General features: G+C 46.8%; 1 protein-coding gene across 1 annotated transcript in view; it reads left to right on the top strand.

The window, feature by feature from the left end:
• Positions 1 to 19,148, top strand: part of ATAD5 (ATPase family AAA domain containing 5) — a 32,743-nt gene extending 13,595 nt beyond the window's left edge. The window contains exons 6-21 of the mRNA XM_089664189.1: positions 2,352 to 2,412; positions 10,098 to 10,276; positions 10,402 to 10,559; positions 11,126 to 11,279; positions 11,362 to 11,631; positions 13,380 to 13,476; positions 13,556 to 13,620; positions 13,693 to 13,829; positions 13,922 to 14,072; positions 14,154 to 14,318; positions 14,500 to 14,621; positions 14,696 to 14,789; positions 15,855 to 15,919; positions 16,000 to 16,183; positions 16,262 to 16,437; positions 18,310 to 19,148. Coding sequence (XP_089520315.1) covers positions 2,352 to 2,412; positions 10,098 to 10,276; positions 10,402 to 10,559; positions 11,126 to 11,279; positions 11,362 to 11,631; positions 13,380 to 13,476; positions 13,556 to 13,620; positions 13,693 to 13,829; positions 13,922 to 14,072; positions 14,154 to 14,318; positions 14,500 to 14,621; positions 14,696 to 14,789; positions 15,855 to 15,919; positions 16,000 to 16,183; positions 16,262 to 16,437; positions 18,310 to 19,110 — 2,879 coding nt within the window. The 3' untranslated portion in view covers positions 19,111 to 19,148. The remainder of the gene's footprint in view (positions 1 to 2,351; positions 2,413 to 10,097; positions 10,277 to 10,401; positions 10,560 to 11,125; positions 11,280 to 11,361; positions 11,632 to 13,379; positions 13,477 to 13,555; positions 13,621 to 13,692; positions 13,830 to 13,921; positions 14,073 to 14,153; positions 14,319 to 14,499; positions 14,622 to 14,695; positions 14,790 to 15,854; positions 15,920 to 15,999; positions 16,184 to 16,261; positions 16,438 to 18,309) is intronic.
• Positions 19,149 to 20,913: the final 1,765 nt, after the last annotated feature.

The raw sequence follows: 20,913 nt of genomic DNA, 5'->3' as shown, positions 1-20,913 counted from the left end.
TATCCGGTTCCTGCATACGGGGCTTGTCCATCGGGTGGTATCCGGTTCCTGCATACAGGGCTTGTCCATCGGGTGGTATCCGGTTCCTGCATACGGGGCTTGTCCATCGGGTGGTATCCGTTTCCTGCATACGGGGCTTGTCCATCGGGTGGTATCCGGTTCCTGCATACGGGGCTTGTCCATCGGGTGGTATCCATGTCCTGCATACGGGGCTTGTCCATCAGGTGGTATCCATGTCCTGCATACGGGCTTGTCCATCGGGTGGTATCCGGTTCCTGCATACGGGGCTTGTCCATCGGGTGGTATCCGGTTCCTGCATACGGGGCTTGTCCATCGGGTGGTATCCGGTTCCTGCATACGGGGCTTGTCCATCGGGTGGTATCCGTTTCCTGCATACGGGGCTTGTCCATCGGGTGGTATCCGGTTCCTGCATACGGGGCTTGTCCATCGGGTGGTATCCATGTCCTGCATACGGGGCTTGTCCATCGGGTGGTATCCGGTTCCTGCATACGGGGCTTGTCCATCGGGTGGTATCCATGTCCTGCATACGGGGCTTGTCCATCGGGTGGTATCCGGTTCCTGCATACGGGGCTTGTCCATCGGGTGGTATCCATGTCCTGCATACGGGGCTTGTCCATTAGGTGGTATCCATGTCCTGCATACGAGGCTTGTCCATTGGGTGGTATCCGGTTCCTGCATACGGGGCTTGTCCATTGAGTGGTATCCGGTTCCTGCATACGGGGCTTGTCCATTGGGTGGTATCCGGTTCCTGCATACGGGGCTTGTCCATCGGGTGGTATCCATGTCCTGCATACGGGGCTTGTCCATCAGGTGGTATCCGGTTCCTGCATACGGGGCTTGTCCATTGGGTGGTATCCATGTCCTGCATACGGGGCTTGTCCATCGGGTGGTATCCATGTCCTGCATACGGGGCTTGTCCATCGGGTGGTATCCATGTCCTGCATACGGGGCTTGTCCATTGGCTGGTATCCATGTCCTGCATACGGGGCTTGTCCATCGGGTGGTATCCATGTCCTGCATACGGGGCTTGTCCATCGGGTGGTATCCATGTCCTGCATACGGGGCTTGTCCATCGGGTGGTATCCATGTCCTGCATACGGGGCTTGTCCATCGGGTGGTATCCATGTCCTGCATACGGGGCTTGTCCATCGGGTGGTATCCGGTTCCTGCATACGGGGCTTGTCCATTGGGTGGTATCCGGTTCCTGCATACGGGGCTTGTCCATTGGGTGGTATCCGGTTCCTGCATACGGGGCTTGTCCATCGGGTGGTATCCATGTCCTGCATACGGGGCTTGTCCATCGGGTGGTATCCGGTTTCTGCATACGGGGCTTGTCCATTGGGTGGTATCCATGTCCTGCATACGGGGCTTGTCCATTGGGTGGTATCCGGTTCCTGCATACGAGGCTTGTCCATCGGGTGGTATCCGGTTCCTGCATACGAGGCTTGTCCATTGGGTGGTATCCATGTCCTGCATACGGGGCTTGTCCATTGGGTGGTATCCGGTTCCTGCATACGGGGCTTGTCCATCGGGTGGTATCCATGTCCTGCATACGGGGCTTGTCCATCAGGTGGTATCCATGTCCTGCATACGGGGCTTGTCCATCGGGTGGTATCCGGTTCCTGCATACGGGGCTTGTCCATCGGGTGGTATCCGGTTCCTGCATACGGGGCTTGTCCATCGGGTGGTATCCGGTTCCTGCATACGGGGCTTGTCCATCGGGTGGTATCCGTTTCCTGCATACGGGGCTTGTCCATCGGGTGGTATCCGGTTTCTGCATACGGGGCTTGTCCATTGGGTGGTATCCATGTCCTGCATACGGGGCTTGTCCATTGGGTGGTATCCGGTTCCTGCATACGAGGCTTGTCCATCGGGTGGTATCCGGTTCCTGCATACGAGGCTTGTCCATTGGGTGGTATCCATGTCCTGCATACGGGGCTTGTCCATTGGGTGGTATCCGGTTCCTGCATACGGGGCTTGTCCATTGGGTGGTATCCGTGTCCTGCATACGGGGCTTGTCCATTGGGTGGTATCCGGTTCCTGCATACGAGGCGTGTCCATCGGGTGGAGGGATGCATGTCGGTGTTGAAGTATCAGTGTGCCTGCCGGGCTGCCATCACCAATCTAATAGATGAACTCCGTGTGCTGAGATCCGTACATTGTCCTCACTGCTGTCTGTTATTGATTCCTTTGCTTGTATCCTCTCCTCTATGCTCCTCCCTGGAGGTCCTGATATTTCTGCTTCATCTATGAAGGATGAGACGTGTCTTCTATACCCCCACACTTCTGAATCACTCAAGACTTAATGTCATCTTTCTCTATTTCTAAAGGTCAAAAGAGAGAGGACAAGAAGAGAACCCCCAAATGTGCCGTTATTACTGTGGATGATGGGTGAGTACAGTCCTCTCACCGCTTTCTCTGCATCTAGGAGCAGAAAAAAAGTGTTTGCAGATTTTTATTGGAGCGTTTTTTCCATCAGAAAAAAAAACGCTAAATACTCCTAACAGCTTTTTTTTTTTTACATAAGATGAAGGTGTAGTGCTAAAGGATAAATATTGATAAAAGAACATCATAAAACTTGTGTGCATATGATAAAATGAATGTCCACAAATGCAGTTCATATATAAAAAAAATCCAATCCCAGGATAAAATCTGCAGCAGACTGACTTGTGACTCCACCAATAGTTAAAGTGCGCACTCACCAGAAGCGCATGGATAATGCACATGTAATATAAACCCTGAAGGTAAACAGGATAATCAGGTGAACGTTTCCTCTATGGTGCAGTCATCAGGGCGTTAGAAGTAGTAAAAAATCTGCTTAATCCGGAGGTCCCCTTAAGGATTGGATTCGGTGCTCAGCCTGACTACAGGGCTCCTTTTTCTCTGGGGTAACCTGTAGGCGTAATCACTCCATATAGGAGCCACAAAACGTGCCCATAGTGTAGTAGATTCAGTGAATTTATTGCGATGACAGTAAACAGGCAGGTATAGTAACATCAATATAAAGTGTACCTACCCTTAGTTAAAATGGCCGCCGGGCTTCCTCCTAGCTCCGGCTGCGGTGATGTCACGTGCTGTCTGGTTCCTCTTGAGGCCTTTCATGCAATGGCACTTCATCAGAGGGAGAACCGACAGCCGTGACTAGTTAATTGCACATATGTAGAGGAAATGGCGTGTGCACACTACGCCACCACCATTTTGTCCGAGTTTGACACAGTGCGCATGCGCGACTCCGGATCCGTCATTTTGCCATGGATCAAATAGTATATACAATTGCTGATTAGAGCAGTAAACGATCGTTCTTGGTAAGGAGAACGATCGTGTTTGGTAAAGAAAATAATGCAGCTGGTAACCAGCACTCAGAGATATGGGGGAAAAAAAGAGGATGAAAATCCCCAATTAAAAAATAAGAAGTTGATACAATGAATAAGCACAGCATGGTATGTGCACTAAGATGCCCAATCCATAGCAAGTACTACGTATAATACAACTAAGTGCATCAATACAGCCGTATAAAAGAAATAATAAATATGCCGCTAGATAAAAACATGAAAATAGATGGAAATCATCAGCTCTATGATATTATCAAAATGAGTATAAATTCTCTCAGAATAATAATACTAGAGGCATCATAAAGGATGACAACGTTCAGTACTTAATATACATAAATAATAAAATGTGATCATATGTAAAAATAAACAGTGTGATCAAAAATGATGCTGAATTATACGCTAAAATAATGGGATCTAAAGACATGGATAATGTTAAAACCAATAGAATGGGTGCCGTGTAGACATGATGATTTAGATAATACAATCTTCTTATGTAAAAGTGATCTGATAAACACGATATGGAAATACTGATCATAAAAAATGGGTAGAATATGATAGGTGCAAGTAATGGATAGAATATGATAGGTTCAAGTAATGGATAGACTATGATAGGTTCAAGTAATGGATAGACTATGATAGGTGCAAGTAATGGGTAGAATAGTATAGGTGCAAGTAATGGATAGACTATGATAGGTGCAAGTAATGGGTAGACTATGATAGGTGCAAGTAATGGGTAGAATATGATAGGTGCAAGTAATGGGTAGAATATGATAGGTTCAAGTAATGGATAGACTATGATAGGTTCAAGTAATGGATAGACTATGATAGGTGCAAGTAATGGGTAGAATAGTATAGGTGCAAGTAATGGATAGACTATGATAGGTGCAAGTAATGGGTAGAATAGTATAGGTGCAAGTAATGGGTAGAATATGATAGGTGCAAGTAATGGGTAGAATATGATAGGTGCAAGTAATGGATAGACTATGATAGGTGCAAGTAATGGGTAGAATATGATAGGTGCAAGTAATGGGTAGACTATGATAGGTGCAAGTAATGGATAGAATATGATAGGTGCAAGTAATGGATAGACTATGATAGGTGCAAGTAATGGGTAGACTATGATAGGTGCAAGTAATGGATAGACTATGATAGGTGCAAGTAATGGATAGACTATGATAGGTGCAAGTAATGGGTAGAATATGATAGGTGCAAGTAATGGGTAGAATATGATAGGTGCAAGTAATGGGTAGACTATGATAGGTGCAAGTAATGGGTAGACTATGATAGGTGCAAGTAATGGGTAGAATATGATAGGTGCAAGTAATGGATAGAATATGATAGGTGCAAGTAATGGGTAGAATATGATAGGTGCAAGTAATGGATAGACTATGATAGGTGCAAGTAATGGATAGACTATGATAGGTGCAAGTAATGGATAGACTATGATAGGTGCAAGTAATGGATAGACTATGATAGGTGCAAGTAATGGATAGAATATGATAGGTGCAAGTAATGGATAGACTATGATAGGTGCAAGTAATGGGTAGACTATGATAGGTGCAAGTAATGGATAGACTATGATAGGTGCAAGTAATGGGTAGACTATGATAGGTGCAAGTAATGGGTAGACTATGATAGGTGCAAGTAATGGGTAGAATATGATAGGTGCAAGTAATGGATAGACTATGATAGGTGCAAGTAATGGATAGACTATGATAGGTGCAAGTAATGGATAGACTATGATAGGTGCAAGTAATGGATAGAATATGATAGGTGCAAGTAATGGATAGAATAGTATAGGTGCAAGTAATGGGTAGAATATGATAGGTGCAAGTAATGGATAGACTATGATAGGTGCAAGTAATGGATAGACTATGATAGGTGCAAGTAATGGGTAGAATATGATAGGTGCAAGTAATGGATAGACTATGATAGGTGCAAGTAATGGATAGACTATGATAGGTGCAAGTAATGGATAGACTATGATAGGTGCAAGTAATGGGTAGAATATGATAGGTGCAAGTAATGGATAGACTATGATAGGTGCAAGTAATGGATAGACTATGATAGGTGCAAGTAATGGATAGAATATGATAGGTGCAAGTAATGGATAGACTATGATAGGTGCAAGTAATGGGTAGAATATGATAGGTGCAAGTAATGGATAGACTATGATAGGTGCAAGTAATGGATAGACTATGATAGGTGCAAGTAATGGATAGAATATGATAGGTGCAAGTAATGGGTAGAATAGTATAAGCACCCGAAATAGGTCGTCTTGAGGTAAAACTGACGGCATCGCTTGATGGTAATGAAAGTTCAGCTATTGGCGATGAAACCATTTATATCTAATTGTATATTCAATCCTGATGGGTGTAAGGTGTTAAGTTCAAATACCCACTTTGTCTCCGGCTTGGGAGACGGCCCTCGTTTTATTACTGCCCCTCCAATGTGGTGTGATGATGTCTATTCCTGTGAATGTAAGGGAAGAGGGATCACTGTTATGTATCCTATAATGATTCCATAGAGAATGTTCTCTGTATCCCTTGTTTATATTGGACATGTTCCTGCAATCGATCTCATAGCCTTCTGGTGGTTCGGCCAACATATTGTTTGTGGCAAAGACATTACAACAAATATAGGACGTATGTACTATAACGAGGTGAACGTCCTGCCAGTACATTGAGAAGTGAATGTGTCATCCCTATGTTTCCGGGTATGATTACATTTACGTACAATGCATGTCTTGCAAAGGGTGGAAACCATGAAGATCAGAAAAGAATGAAATGGTTTTCGGAGGGTCCGCCACGTTAGGGGCAAGGGGATGTCTGAAGTAGCTTTACGGTAAACTCTGGTTTTTCTGGGAGGATATTAAATAGGACGGGATCGGCTTTCACAATGTTCCAATTGTTTTTAATAATATTGCCAATCGACTTGTATTGAATAGAATGAGTAGAAATGAAAGGACACATGTTGGACACAGTCCCTCCGGTGCATGTTCACAAGTGTTCATAGCATCTAAAATCACATTGTTAGATCCCTGTCCAAGAAATCTGTCTTTTAAAACATTAGCCTGTGTAAAATAGCTATTTAAATTGGTGTAATTCTCATGGACTGGCCTTTTGGTATGTTTGCCGGCCAGGTGGGTGGAGACAACTGTCTGTTGGGATATAACTGGTGCGATTGGGTTTAAAAAAGGATTCTGTAACTATTTTACCATCTAGGAAGTGTCTACGGAGTTTGCTAGAAGAATAAGTCGATATTTACCGTATTATTGTTTAGTGTTCTGTGGTGGTTTATGTAAGGATATATATTATTTATAAAGGGCGTGTCCCTTTCCCTTAGATGAAATATTACAGTGCCTCCAGCCGTTAAAATACGGCAAATATTTAATAAACCAATAATTTGGACACCTTGATAATTTGATCACCACTTATTATTATACCTTGAATTCTTTTAGCCAATATGATTTCGTACCATACACACAAAATTTGCCTTATAATAGATAAATATAAGAATTTATTTATGTACAAAAATGATATATATATTAACACAAAAACGCAAAAGACTGGTGATAAATGAATATTGGTACACATAATCAAAAATATATCCTACCAATGTAAAACACAATAATAAGGTTCCTAACTAATTACATCAATATCACAATTTTTAAATGATCTGATTATTTATTAAATTTATTAATAATTAATAATTTCGAATATCTCAAAGGTTATATTCTCACAAGCCGTGGCCATAGGATTGCAAGAAGCAAGCCCTTGATATATGATACTCTGGTTATTAATATTCAATAAATTATGAAATATGAAAAAAATTATAATATGGCAATAAACAATTTTTAACAGTAAAACAGGATCTCTCTACATATATCTAACTACCCAATATTGTTGTGATACACTGAGGTAATTCTATGATTCCACACAACAGAGAAAATAGGTAATACAAAATCAAATAAACATCTCACCACACCCGGAATTCAGACTAGGCAACTCTCCCGTGGATTTAGCTGGCAGTGGAACGCCTTTAGACTGATATTATAGGGCAAGTGATAGATATTCAGTAGGGGAGAATGTAGGAAGTTATAAGGTTAGAGGTTTAGAAATTTAGTTAAAGTTTTAGGAAGTTTGAAAGGATGGAAGAGTAGTTATTCAGCAGAGATCTTCTTCAGATGTCAGGGTCTTCTTTTGATGAGGTCTCTTCTTGAGCTTTTTCTTGATGAGGTCCCTTTTCTGTTAAAGGTACAAGGGCTTTTATATCCACTAATCCATTGTTCTAAGATACCTTCCCACCAGGCTTCTTGATTGGCTAGTTGAGAAATGTGTGTACATAAGCTATTTCTCACCTGCCCGCCAGGTGGCGGTCATGTATCACAGAACAATTTGAGTATTTGAGATGACTCATACCTCGGGTGGAATCTTAAGGTAATTTCAGGAATCAAATATACGTCTTTTTCCAGATATAAGTGATCATACCTATGATATTCTAAATAGGGACCATGGAATATAGGTGTATATTCAGTTATTCCTCCTTGAAGTACCATCCTGTTTGTTTCCTGATAAGACATGTAACTAATGCTAGTTTATAATACATCTTACTTCCCATCATCTCAATACTCAAGTTAGTGATATATAGTTCCCATTTCTGAATATTTAGTGGTGTGTAAAATCCATAACATCTCATTTATAATGTTTTTGTAATATATTTTTGTAATTATATACAGTCAACTTTTAGACTTTATATACAGTCAACTTTTAGACTTAAATGTCCTGAATTTCACCTCTTTGTTTTAGAATCAACATTTTCTATGTGTAGGAAAAAAAAACTTTCTGTTTGTCTGGCCCTTGTGTTGGACTCATGGTAAACAACTGTTAATGCTTTCACCCTTGGTGAACAATAGTATATTGTAATAGTTTCAGAGGTCTGTTGGTTCATCACACTCTGCACGTTTTGGGTAAGCTTTCAACCAGTTGAGTTCCCGTCTCATTATTGTTAAAATGTTTGAAAGTCGAAGTCCTATCTGGCTATTTGTTTGACTTTCTGTATCTGCATTCTTCTCAACCTCAATATACAAATAGTCCTTGTTGACAGTCCAAACAGTCTTATTGTCTTGGAAAAGTCTTACTTCCCCCATTCTCTCCATTTCTTTAACTAGAATCCTTGAGGGTTCAACCAAGACAAAATTAACTCTTAGCATCCGGCTATACTGAGCTGCTTGTCATATAATATTATGTCTTGATAAAGTCATATTTTTGAGACATAATTCAAAAGGTCCACAACAGTTCCAAAGAAGTTGATGAGTGATTTGTCATCTCCTTTCCATAATAAGATGTCATCTATATATCTTTTATACATTAATAATTCAGGCCAATCCCTACTATATATCATAATGGCGGCCATTTTAACTAAGGGTTGGTACACTTTATATTGATGTTACTATATCTGCCTGTTTACTGGCATCGCAATAAATTCACTGAATCTACTACACTATGGGCACGTTTTGTGGCTCCTATATGGAGTGATTACGCCTACAGGTTACCCCAGAGATACAAGTGTGACCAGAGAAAAAGGAGCCCTGTAGTCAGGCTGAGCACCTAATCCAATCCTTTAATGGGACCTCCGGATAAAGCAGATTTTTTTACTACTTCTAACGCCCTGATGACTGCACCATAGAGGAAAAGTTCACCTGATTATCCTGTTTACCTTGAGAGTTTATATTACATGTGCATTATCCATGCGCTTCTGGTGAGTGCGCACTTTATTGGTGGAGTCACAAGTCAGTCTGCTGCAGATTTTATCCTGGGATTGGAATTTTTTTATATATGAACTGCATTTGTGGACATTCATTTGATCATATGCACACAAGTTTTATGATATTTTTATCAATATTCATCCTTTAACGCTACACCTTCATCTTATTTATATTGAAAGGTTTTATTGGTATCTTTTGGTGTTTTAGCAGCTGTTTTTAGGAGCGCTCACTGTCCTTTTATTATATATTGTGTTTTTTTTCTACAAGTACTGTAAAATCACTCCTAAACGCTATTATCAGCATTTTGTAGCCAACATTTTTTTCCAGCATTTTTTTAGTTGAAAAATACGCTCTTGTGCATGGAGCCTTACAGTTTTACATAAAATGCAGCACAACTGCAAACCAAAAAGCAGCAATATTTGTGTCACCAGCATAGTGAACGGGTACATGGAACTTTATAAAGCCCTTCACAATTACCAAGTATAAAACGGTCAGCAGAATAGCACATTCTGGGCTTACAGAAGACCCAACTAGTACCCCAGTCATGAGGACGTTTCGCTGGCCACTTCTAGGTGTTTCAGAAGGAGCAGCAGTCACATCATTGCTTCTACCTCATTGGTGGCTCACAGGTCGGCTATAATGGCCGTGTTTGTTAGATAATACTGGCGTAGCTCTTGTCTGCGGCCAATGAGGCGTTTGTACTTGAAGCATGTCGGTGATCATTTCTCTGTCCCTCACCATCTCTCCTTACTGTTTTATACTTTGGTGCTCTCAGTAGTAATAGTATTGATAATAAATGACCTATTGGCACATATTGTTTAATCAGGCAGCTAGGGAAGGGATCAGTATATGTAGATTCCTAACAGATCAGGGCACATTCAAGGCCCCGGCCCTGCATTTACCCCTGACTAGTCATAGCATTGTGTACACACAATCATCACCATCATACCACACCTATGAGCCTGATGTGTTTTCAGCTCGGAAACCTCGGAGAATTCTCAGGATGATGAACAGTTCAAAGCTAAGAGAGAGTTTCTCATGAGTGGTTTACCAGATTCCCTGAAGCGCCACATCGCCAAAACCGCAGCCCTGAGGGAGGCCTACGCGCTGTCCAGCTTGTCCTTCCACAGTGTGGTTCATGTGCAGCAGAGGGATGGTGAGTGTTTCCTCAAGGCTTTTCCTAAATCACACTGACTGATGTAAACTGCCCTGGTGACTGTCAGCAATTCTGTTCCTGCCATTTGTATGTGTCCTGTGATGAGTGTCTGTCTGATTCTACAGGATGTGACAAGTGGAGTCTGCTCATGCCCTCATGCCCTTTGTTGAGGGATCTTGTTCCGGCCTCTGTCAACCTTCCAGACGTTGCCTCCTTCACTATGTCCATCGGGGACTTCACCTCCTGCTCTGCATCTTTCCCTGTCCACACGTTCCCAAACATGGTATGTATGGGGAATGGGAAGTGTCACTTGGGGACATTTCAGGAACCAGATTGTCATTTTGCCCAAGGACTGCACTGTTCGTTCTTCCTTCTCTTGTAATTGATGCTCCCTCACTGACTGTAATGCTGCAAAACGTTTCTAGTTAGGGAGCGGCAATGGAGAAACTCTTCATCAGATTGGTCAGTGATTTAGTGTCACCAGAGGAGAAGGCGGGCGGCGCCACCAGAGGCGAGGCCAGGGCGGGCGGGCGGCGCCACCAGAGGCCAGGGCGGGCGGCGTCACCAGAGGCGAGGCCAGGGCGGGCGGGCGACGTCACCAGAGGCCAGGGCGGGCGGCGTCACCAGAGGCCAGGGCGGGTGGGCAGCGGCACCAGAGGCGAGGCCAGGGCGGGCGGGCGACGTCACCAGAGGCCAGGGCGGGTGGGCAGCGGCACCAGAGGAGAGGCCAGGGCGGGTGGGCAGCGGCACCAGAGGCGTCAGGTTGTTGAAGGTGACTGGCTTTCTACAAGTCATGTTTGGGGATACACATGCCTTTTATACCAATAACCGAGTTCTGCTCTCTTCTAGATGACCCGGAGACCTGTGTTCTCAGAAGTCATTAGAGACTGCCTCCTGGAAGAGATCAGGTGGCACAACCCTCAGTTCCCAGTGAAGCGCTTCTTCACCCAGTTCCTGAAGAAGCAAAAGGATTATCTGGCCCAGCAAGACACTACTAAACCTGGTGTGTACACGGCAGGCATGGGGGATGGTGGGGTCATTGCTGCTAAGACTACAAGACATACATTTTCTTTTCTACCCCTCAGGTGGGCCGCAGCCAGAGAGAAATCCGGCAATAGAAGGGGCTTTACAGGAGGCTGAGAATGGGGCGAAGCAGAAGAGAAGGGAATCCCTAGGTCTGAAATCATCTAAGAGGAGGAAAGGTGTCCCCATTACGGATGATCCGGAGGAGGAATTGGCTGGTAAAACCAGAAAGAAACGTCTGTCCAGGGGGTCTCTAAGGAGGAGTGCTCCTTCTGAAGAACCGGATGTCATCGTCATTGAGGAGGTGGTGACAACTGCGCCAGATGCAGAAGGTACAATGTAGTCTGAGTTATTTCCTGATCATCTGATGGCAAGCCTCCATTTTAAAGCGTTTGGGGAAAAACATGTCTTGTGACTGTCCTGGAGGGTGACTTGGGAAAGAACAATGTTAATGAGGTGTTTTACATCAAAAGAAGAAAATCTGTCTCCTCAGAATCCTTTTATGTCTGAGAGGCATCTGAGAAGACGGGGATTTTATTCTTTTGTTGGAGGGAGAAGTACAAACGTACATCCTTTTGTATTGGCTCAGTGGGCATGGTTGGAGAGACCCTTAATTCCAACTTCACCTGGGCACAGCGATGCTGTCGTCGTCCTCGACACAGGTAGGTCAGGGGGGTCTGATCACATGGTGCCAAAAGATGGCATCTTCTCCAAATATAAACCAAAATTATCCGGCACTTGTGATGTCACCGGATTTAGTCTGATGATTTACCAAAAGTGGGGCAGAAGTGGCTGAGTGGCTGTTTTTCCCAGTGGCTCCAACTTTATCATCCCATAACAGTTGAGCGTGGAATATTTAGTAGCCAGGAAATGTCCCGGGTGGACTTATTGCCCAGGTGGCCACCTATCCCGGGACCATGCTTGGAGTCACTGAGCTCCTGAGAGCGACCCATTCTTTCACCAATGTTTGTAGAAGCCGTCTGCATGCCTAGGGGATGGATTGTATACACCTGTGTCCATGGAGGGGATTGGAACACCTGAATGACATGATATGGAGGGGATTGGAGCACCTGAATCACATGATATGGAGGGGATTGGAACACCTGAATCACATGCTATGAAGGGGATTGGAACACCTGAATCACATGCTATGGAGGGGATTGGAACACCTGAATCACATGCTATGGAGGGGATTGGAACACCTGAATCACATGATTGGAGCACCTGAATCACATGATTGGAGCACCTGAATCACATGATTGGAGCACCTGAATCACATGATTGGAGCACCTGAATCACATGATTGGAACACCTGAATCACATGATTGGAGCACCTGAATCAATGATTGGCGCACCTGAATCACATGATTGGCGCACCTGAATCACATGATTGGCGCACCTGAATCACATGATTGGCGCACCTGAATCACATGATTGGCGCACCTGAATCACATGATTGGCGCACCTGAATCACATGATTGGCGCACCTGAATCACATGATTGGCGCACCTGAATCACATGATTGGCGCACCTGAATCACATGATTGGCGCACCTGAATCACATGATTGGCGCACCTGAATCACATGATTGGCGCACCTGAATCACATGATTGGCGCACCTGAATCACATGGTTGGAGGGGATTGGAGCACCTGAATCACATGATTGGAGCACCTGAATCACATGATTGGGGGGGATTGGCGAACCTGAATCACATGGTTGGAGGGGATTGGAGCACCTGAATCACATGATTGGAGCACCTGAATCACATGGTTGGAGGGGATTGGCGCACCTGAATCACATGATTGGCGCACCTGAATCACATGATTGGGGGGGTGGGGACAATACTATGCGTGTAGCAGGTGCCGTGTAGTAGTTACATTGCTGTAGAGTGGTTGGCAAGTATTTGATGAAGAATGGATAAATGTGAAGCTCTGCTGGAAGGAAATGAGAACACGTTCTAGTGGGTGTTTCTAGTTCTAGAAGTGGTTTCCCTTATTAGGAGCTCCTCTTCATAAATAAGTGTTTGTAGAAGTTCCTGCAAGTACGGTCCGGAACAATCCGTTTTGTCTTTTCCTCAGGCCCGGTGTGGGAGGACGTTCTGTGGACGGAGAAGTACCAGCCGCAGAGCTCCAGTGAGCTGATAGGAAACTCTGTTGCTGTCAGGAAGCTGCACGGGTAATATGGGGGGCCTTTGTGTCCCTTGTGAGCCGTGGCAGTGCAGTCTGTGGCCTCATTGCTATGTTGTGTTTTCTAGCTGGCTGAAGGATTGGAAAACCCGAGCTGAGAAGGAGGAGAAGAAGACAGGAAAAGATAAGAGCGGTGAGATCCGGAGCGTTCACACAGCGCAGACCATTGATGTGTTCACTTCTAATGTGCTCTTCCTATTGGCAGACACCTGGGACCTGGATGACTTCGATGAGGAGGACAGTGATGAGGATTCTCTGTGTAACACCATGCTCATTACTGGGCCCCCGGGCGTGGGGAAGACGGCGGCGGTGTACGCCTGCGCTCAGGAGCTCGGCTTTAAGGTGTGTATTGTGAAGTCTTGGCCAAGTCCGCACACCCGTGTATCACTGCATGTGATCACGTGTATCACGCATGTGCGCTTCCTTCTCTCTAGGTGTTTGAAGTGAATGCCTCCTGTCAGCGCAGCGGGCGGCAGATCCTGGCTCAGCTTAAGGAAGCCACCCAGTCCCACCAGGTGGACCAGCAGGGAGTCAATGCACACAAGCCATGCTTCTTTACCAGCTACACCTTGGGGAAATCTCCCAGTATGTATATTGGAGAGGACTACCATCAGGAGACTGGGCATAGTGCTGCATCTTCATTGGAAGCTCTCTATTCCTTTTCAGGGAAGATGCACTCTCCGAAGGCCGTGGTATCCTCTCCTAGGAAGCCTCCCATGTCACCCAGAGGAGGGAAGAAGGGTCTGGCCCCCAAGTCACTGGCCAACTTCTTCAAAGCTGCACCAAAGCAGAAGAGTGATGAGCGGAAGGCAGCACCAGACCCCTGCAAAGGTAATTGGTGTAAATCCCCGAATAGAGATGTGATCTCACATTAGCATGGTTCTGGTCAGCGGATCACAGAAGGTCACCACTTCCAGGGTACACCAGTTGTTTTAGGGGGTTGGTTTGCACAGCTAGAATGCCCATTTTCAGAATGGCTGTCACTGATCTTGGACTATGTTCTTCTCCCCAGCGGTGCTCACAATCTCCGATGGGAAGACTTGCAAACATAAAGCTGTAAAAGCTGTCATCTCTGACAAGGGAATGGAGGAGACCCAGAGGAAGAGTGCCACCTCCCTCATCCTCTTTGAGGAGGTAAGTCGTGTGTATGTGCTATGACCAGCCATGTGTGTCTGTGCCGATTCTCACATGTCTGCACTTTTTTCCAGGTTGATGTGATATTTGATGATGATTCTGGATTCCTAAGTGCAATAAAGACTTTTATGAGCACAACGAAGAGACCTGTCGTTCTGACAACCAGCGGTAAGCTAAATGCCACATATGATGTATTACAGCTCATCAGTGGTCTTGAGGCATGCACTGTGCTCACCAGTGCCCAATCCGCCACGGATGAAGAGAGCTCAAGGGTTAAAGCCAAGCTCAGCTTTATTCTAACTTTGTGTTGACCACCCTGGTCCAAACAAACCTTTTCCTTGGCAATTGAATGCAGCTGCTGTCAGTGCTGGATACTGTATGTAAGCTACATAAATGGACTGTGTTGTGGTGCAGGACCTCCTATTCCTGGGAGAAAATGAAGTCGAGCTTAGCTCTGCTCATCCATTCACAGGGAGTGTTGTATTAATGAATGAATACAATCTGATGAAGATCCTGACCTCCGCTACATGCCAGCTATATGGAGAGGGGTGGTATACATATCCCTTTATGGCTTCCTTCTGATATGGGCACCCCTTGTCCTGCTGTGCCCCGCCGGATATGGGCACCCCTTGTCCCACTGTGCCCCGCCGGATATGGGCGCCCCTTGTCCCGCTGTGCCCCGCCGGATATGGGCGCCCCTTGTCCCGCTGTGCCCCGCCGGATATGGGCGCCCCTTGTCCCGCTGTGCCCCGCCGGATATGGGCGCCCCTTGTCCCGCTGTGCCCCGCCTGATACCGGGCGCCCCTTGTCCCGCTGTGCCCCGCCGGATATGGGCGCCCCTTGTCCCGCTGTGCCCCGCCTGATATGGGCGCCCCTTGTCCCGCTGTGCCCCGCCGGATATGGGCGCCCCTTGTCCCGCTGTGCCCCGCCGGATATGGGCGCCCCTTGTCCCGCTGTGCCCCGCCGGATATGGGCGCCCCTTGTCCCGCTGTGCCCCGCCTGATACCGGGCGCCCCTTGTCCCGCTGTGCCCCGCCTGATACCGGGCGCCCCTTGTCCCGCTGTGCCCCGCCTGATACCGGGCGCCCCTTGTCCCGCTGTGCCCCCCCTTCTTTCTGTAACAAGCTCCTCATTGCTTTGTTTTTGCTCTGCTTCCAAACTCTATAAATGTTTTTGTATAATGAAGTTCTTCTGGAGCTATTCTGTATCCTTCAATCTCCTGCTGTGATTTCAGATGGGATGTTCGGCACAATGTTCGATGGTATCTTTGAGGAGATCACTTTCCACACGCCGTCTATGGTATGCACCACACATACACACATGTAATACCACTTCTCTGTCCCGTGTTGGTGTGTCCTATTCCTCCATCTGTGTTTCAGGTGAATGTGGCCAGTTATCTGCAGGTTCTTTGTCTGGCTGAGAATCTCAGGATGGACGCCAAAGACTTGATGACGTTCCTAACAGCCAACTCCTGTGACATCAGGCAGAGTGTTCTTCAGCTGCAGTTCTGGGCCTGTAGTGGAGGAGGAGGACTGAGGGACAAGGAGATGAATCCTCCAGCTGGTAGGTACACTGATATCTCCCCCTCCCCCGCCCGCACACACACTTACAGGAACCAAGATTTCTGTGTTTATACTGCAGGCATACAACATGGAGGTGTGTCAGCTGCAGAGGAGGATGCTGGGAAAAGATGTACTAATTCTGCATCACAAATAGACCCCAAGGAGCTTCCAGGGTGTAACTTTGGCTGTGCAGAAAACCTGATGGGACTCAGTAATGTGATTCCACCAACAGAAGCCCTGGTCCCATTTGTGAAGGTGAGTGATTGGCTGATTAGAATACTTGATTCTCCCAGTAGAAGCCCTGGTCCCATTTGTGAAGGTGAGTGATTGGCTGATTAGAATACTTGATTCTCCCAGTAGAAGGTCTGGTCCCATTTGTGAAGGTGAGTGATTGGCTGATTAGAATACTTGATTCTCCCAGTAGAAGGTCTGGTCCCATTTGTGAAGGTGAGTGATTGGCTGATTAGAATACTTGATTCTCCCAGTAGAAGGTCTGGTCCCATTTGTGAAGGTGAGTGATTGGCTGATTAGAATACTTGATTCTCCCAGTAGGAGGTCTGGTCCTGATTGTGAAGGTGAGTGATTGGCTGATTAGAATACTTGATTCTCCCAGTAGAAGGTCTGGTCCCATTTGTGAAGGTGAGTGATTGGCTGAATAAAATACTTGATTCTCCCAGTAGAAGGTCTGGTCCCATTTGTGAAGGTGAGTGATTGGCTGATTAGAATATTTGATTCTCCCAGTAGGAGGTCTGGTCCCATTTGTGAAGGTGAGTGATTGGCTGATTAGAATACTTGATTCTCCCAGTAGGAGGTCTGGGCCTGATTGTGAAGGTGAGTGATTGGCTGATTAGAATACTTGATTCTCCCAGTAGGAGGTCTGGGCCTGATTGTGAAGGTGAGTGATTGGCTGAATAAAATACTTGATTCTCCCAGTAGAAGGTCTGGTCCCATTTGTGAAGGTGAGTGATTGGCTGATTAGAATACTTGATTCTCCCAGTAGAAGGTCTGGTCCCATTTGTGAAGGTGAGTGATTGGCTGAATAAAATACTTGATTCTCCCAGTAGAAGGTCTGGTCCCATTTGTGAAGGTGAGTGATTGGCTGATTAGAATATTTGATTCTCCCAGTAGGAGGTCTGGTCCCATTTGTGAAGGTGAGTGATTGGCTGATTAGAATACTTGATTCTCCCAGTAGGGGGTCTGGGCCTGATTGTGAAGGTGAGTGATTGGCTGAATAAAATACTTGATTCTCCCAGTAGAAGGTCTGGTCCCATTTGTGAAGGTGAGTGATTGGCTGATTAGAATACTTGATTCTCCCAGTAGGGGGTCTGGGCCTGATTGTGAAGGTGAGTGATTGGCTGAATAAAATACTTGATTCTCTCAGTAGAAGGTCTGGTCCCGACTGTGAAGGGTAATCTCCCTCATGGGAATAAGTATGGTGGTGTGGGGGGGGGGGTTTGTCCTGCTTTCCAGGGGTATGACCTGTACAGTTCTAGGAGCATTGTTGTGTTCTGCCTCCATTGCAGCCTTCTTCGGGGGGGGGGGGGGGGTGTGGGTTTGTCCTGCTTTCCAGGGGTATGACCTGTACAATTCTAGGAGCATTGTTGTGTTCGGCCTCCATTGCAGCCTTCTTCGGGGGGGGGGGGGGGGTATGGTGGGGGGGGGGTATGGGGGTTTGTCCTGCTTTCCAGGGGTATGACCTGTACAGTTCTAGGAGCATAGTTGTGTTGTGCCTCCATTGCAGCCTTTTTCGGGGGGGGGGGGGGGGGGGGTATGGTGGTGTGGGGGGGGGGGGTTGTGTGGGGGGGGGTGGGTTTGTCCTGCTTTCCAGGGGTATGACCTGTACAATTCTAGGAGCATAGTTGTGTTGTGCCTCCATTGCAGCCTTCTTCGGGGGGGGGGGTTGTATGGTGGTATGGGGGGGGGGTTTGTCCTGCTTTCCAGGGGTATGACCTGTACAGTTCTAGGAGCATAGTTGTGTTGTGCCTCCATTGCAGCCTTCTTCAGGGATGGTGTCCCAGCGCGTTGGTTTATTCCCTCCTGTGTGACAATGTGCGGTGAATGTAGAACTCTCGGGTGAATGTGGTGATGATCTGTGTGCTGATCCTATGCTCTGTGTTGTGTTTTTAGGGTAAAATCTCCAAACCCGAGGAGTGGGGAAGGATAATGGGGCTGTTATGGGAGTTCCAATCAAGAAACACGGACTTCATATCCACCAATCTAGAGTACCTTCTGCCATTACCGCTGCATGTTATAGAAGCACAAGTCCCAGCCCCCTGTGAGGCCGTAGATCCAGCTCCACCCCCTGAGGATGAGCACATAAAGATGTCGGCACAGATGAAGCGCAGGAAGAAGTTGGTGCTGCTGAATGACAGTGACTTGTTTGATAATGACTCCAGTTCTCTGGATGAAAACCCTCCCAATAAGATGATTATTGATGAAGCTGCCGATAAGAGTCGATCCAATACAGATGATCAGTCGGGGAAAGCCCCCCTCTCCCATAATGCTCCTCTACGGAGGAAACTGAGCGCAGCACAACTGAAATCCTCCAGCTTGGTGGTCACTTGTCTGGACTCTCTGGCCACCTTTGCTGATGATCTCTCCTATCTAGACTGCTGTACATGTGAGGCCGCTGGCCAGGAGGATGCCTGCAATGTGAACTGGACAGACAGCAGGTTACGGCATGGCCTCTGCGATAGCCTGAGGATAGAGATGGCTGACAGTATGACTGCTCAGAGTGCTGGGGAACTCAGAGCACACATAGAAGGCCTTGCTTTTCACAAGTGTTCCTCTCATCTCAGGACGGCCTTGGACTCCTCACTAGGACAGTGCAAACAGGCTGGACAGGATCCAACAGAAGAGATCACCCTGCATGTGCCTAAATCTCGGGAGGAGGTCTACTTCGGCCAACCCTTTGCCACTACAAAGTAAGAATTCTATCCCATATAGCTGTGAGGTCAGGGTGGGACGCTCGGGGGTCTCCATGTGCCATGAGTGCCCCATACCTCTGATACATATGGACCTATTATATCTGTCACACACCCTCCATACTTCTCTAAGGCCTTTCAGCTTGTTGCATCGGTTCAGGACCCTTGTCAGATCATTCACAATTCATTGGCAGTTGACCTCCATCTCACCTGAATTTGACCTTCATCAACTGGGGTTTGCATTTCCATAGACTTCTAAAACTGTCCCATGTAAAGCAGTCCCTTGACGCAGGTCCTAATTCTGCAGACAGCCTAGGGCTGAGTCAGATATTGCCATGTACCTGGGGGGGGCAGCTTCATGGTCATGGTGTCAATTCAGAGGCTCATTTCAAAGTTGGATCCAAATGAATTGTGTGCTTGTATCATGGCAACTACATGGGGTCTGAAGTCCCCACTGCTGTGTGATGAGGCATGCTGGGAGCTCTGCTACCTTCGGCCATGTTCACACTGATGATTAGGGCTGGGGTGAGATGTAGCGGTAGGAATCGGGGATTACTGGTGTGGCCCCAATCACTGGTGTGGCCCCAATCACTGACAGGTCTCCTGCAGCTGTTAGTGACTGTCTACACAGCCAGCCTGCGGTGATCACTGACTGCAGAGAGCCACCAATAGCTGTGGTCACTGGTGACCTGACCTAGTGAATGGGGTCTGGCTGTCACAGCCCCGGAGAGCTGCAGAGAGGATCCTATCACTGCACAGTCTCTGATCGCCCGTGTGAACGCAGCCCTAACAGACCAGAGATTTGTGTTCATTCCTCGATTTACACTGGTTGGTTGTACGGCTCCAAATGTTTTACCTTCATGTATCTTATGTACGATTGTAAAAACCCTTCTGTCTGTGGATTCCACCCCCCAAATCCAGAAATGTGCATGAGAGCCTCAGCTGTCCCAGGTATCTTCCTTCTCATTGGCTGAGACACAACAGCAAGGATCCATTTGCTCCCAGTGCTATCAATCACAGCCAGTAAGCCAATGAGGAGAGAGCAGGGCTGGGGCCAAGCCACAAGCTGTGTGTGAATGGACAGACAGAGCAGTGGCTCGGGAGTGAGCCTGCTTGGGTGCCCCCTAAGCAAGCTTGTTGTTGTGGGGGCACTTGGCAGGAGGATGAGGCCAGCAGTGCCTGCGGGGGACCCAAGAAGAGAATGGGGGTCTGCTGTGTGTAACATCATTACAGAGCAGGTAAGTAGAACATGTTTGTTATTTAAAAAAAATTAAAAAGTTGCCTTTACAATAAATTTAGACACGATCACCTCTCAGGGCAAAGTCTCTGCAAACGGCCCCCTGACCCCCATAAATATTTCCTGAGCTCCTTGCACTTCTGTAGGCAGCCTTAAAAACAGTTATGTCAGCAACCCAGAGGAGCAGTGATGTCACTCAGCCTGTCATTGGATAGTGCTCGGGCCCAGTGATTGGCTGCTAGGCCTTGGGTGCTGTCACAGGGTAGTGGGCCACGTGATTGGCTGCTAGGCCTTGGGTGCTGTCACAGGGTAGTGGGCCACGTGATTGGCTGATAGGCCTTGGGCGCTGTCACAGGGTAGTGGGCCACGTGATTGGCTGCTAGGCCTTGGGCGCTGTCACAGGGTAGTGGGCCACGTGATTGGCTGCTTGGCCTTGGGCGCTGTCACAGGGTAGTGGGCCACGTGATTGGCTGCTAGGCTTTGGGCGCTGTCACAGGGTAGTGGGCCACGTGATTGGCTGCTAGGCTTTGGGCGCTGTCACAGGGTAGTGGGCCACGTGATTGGCTGCTA

The sequence above is a fragment of the Staurois parvus genome, unplaced genomic scaffold (genome assembly GCF_062004578.1).
Source record: "Staurois parvus isolate SC_StPar_1 unplaced genomic scaffold, SC_StPar_1.0 ptg001850l, whole genome shotgun sequence".
NCBI lineage: Eukaryota > Metazoa > Chordata > Amphibia > Anura > Ranidae > Staurois > Staurois parvus.
Note: the sequence above shows the minus strand (reverse complement) of the source record. Positions and strands in the feature narration are given on the sequence as shown.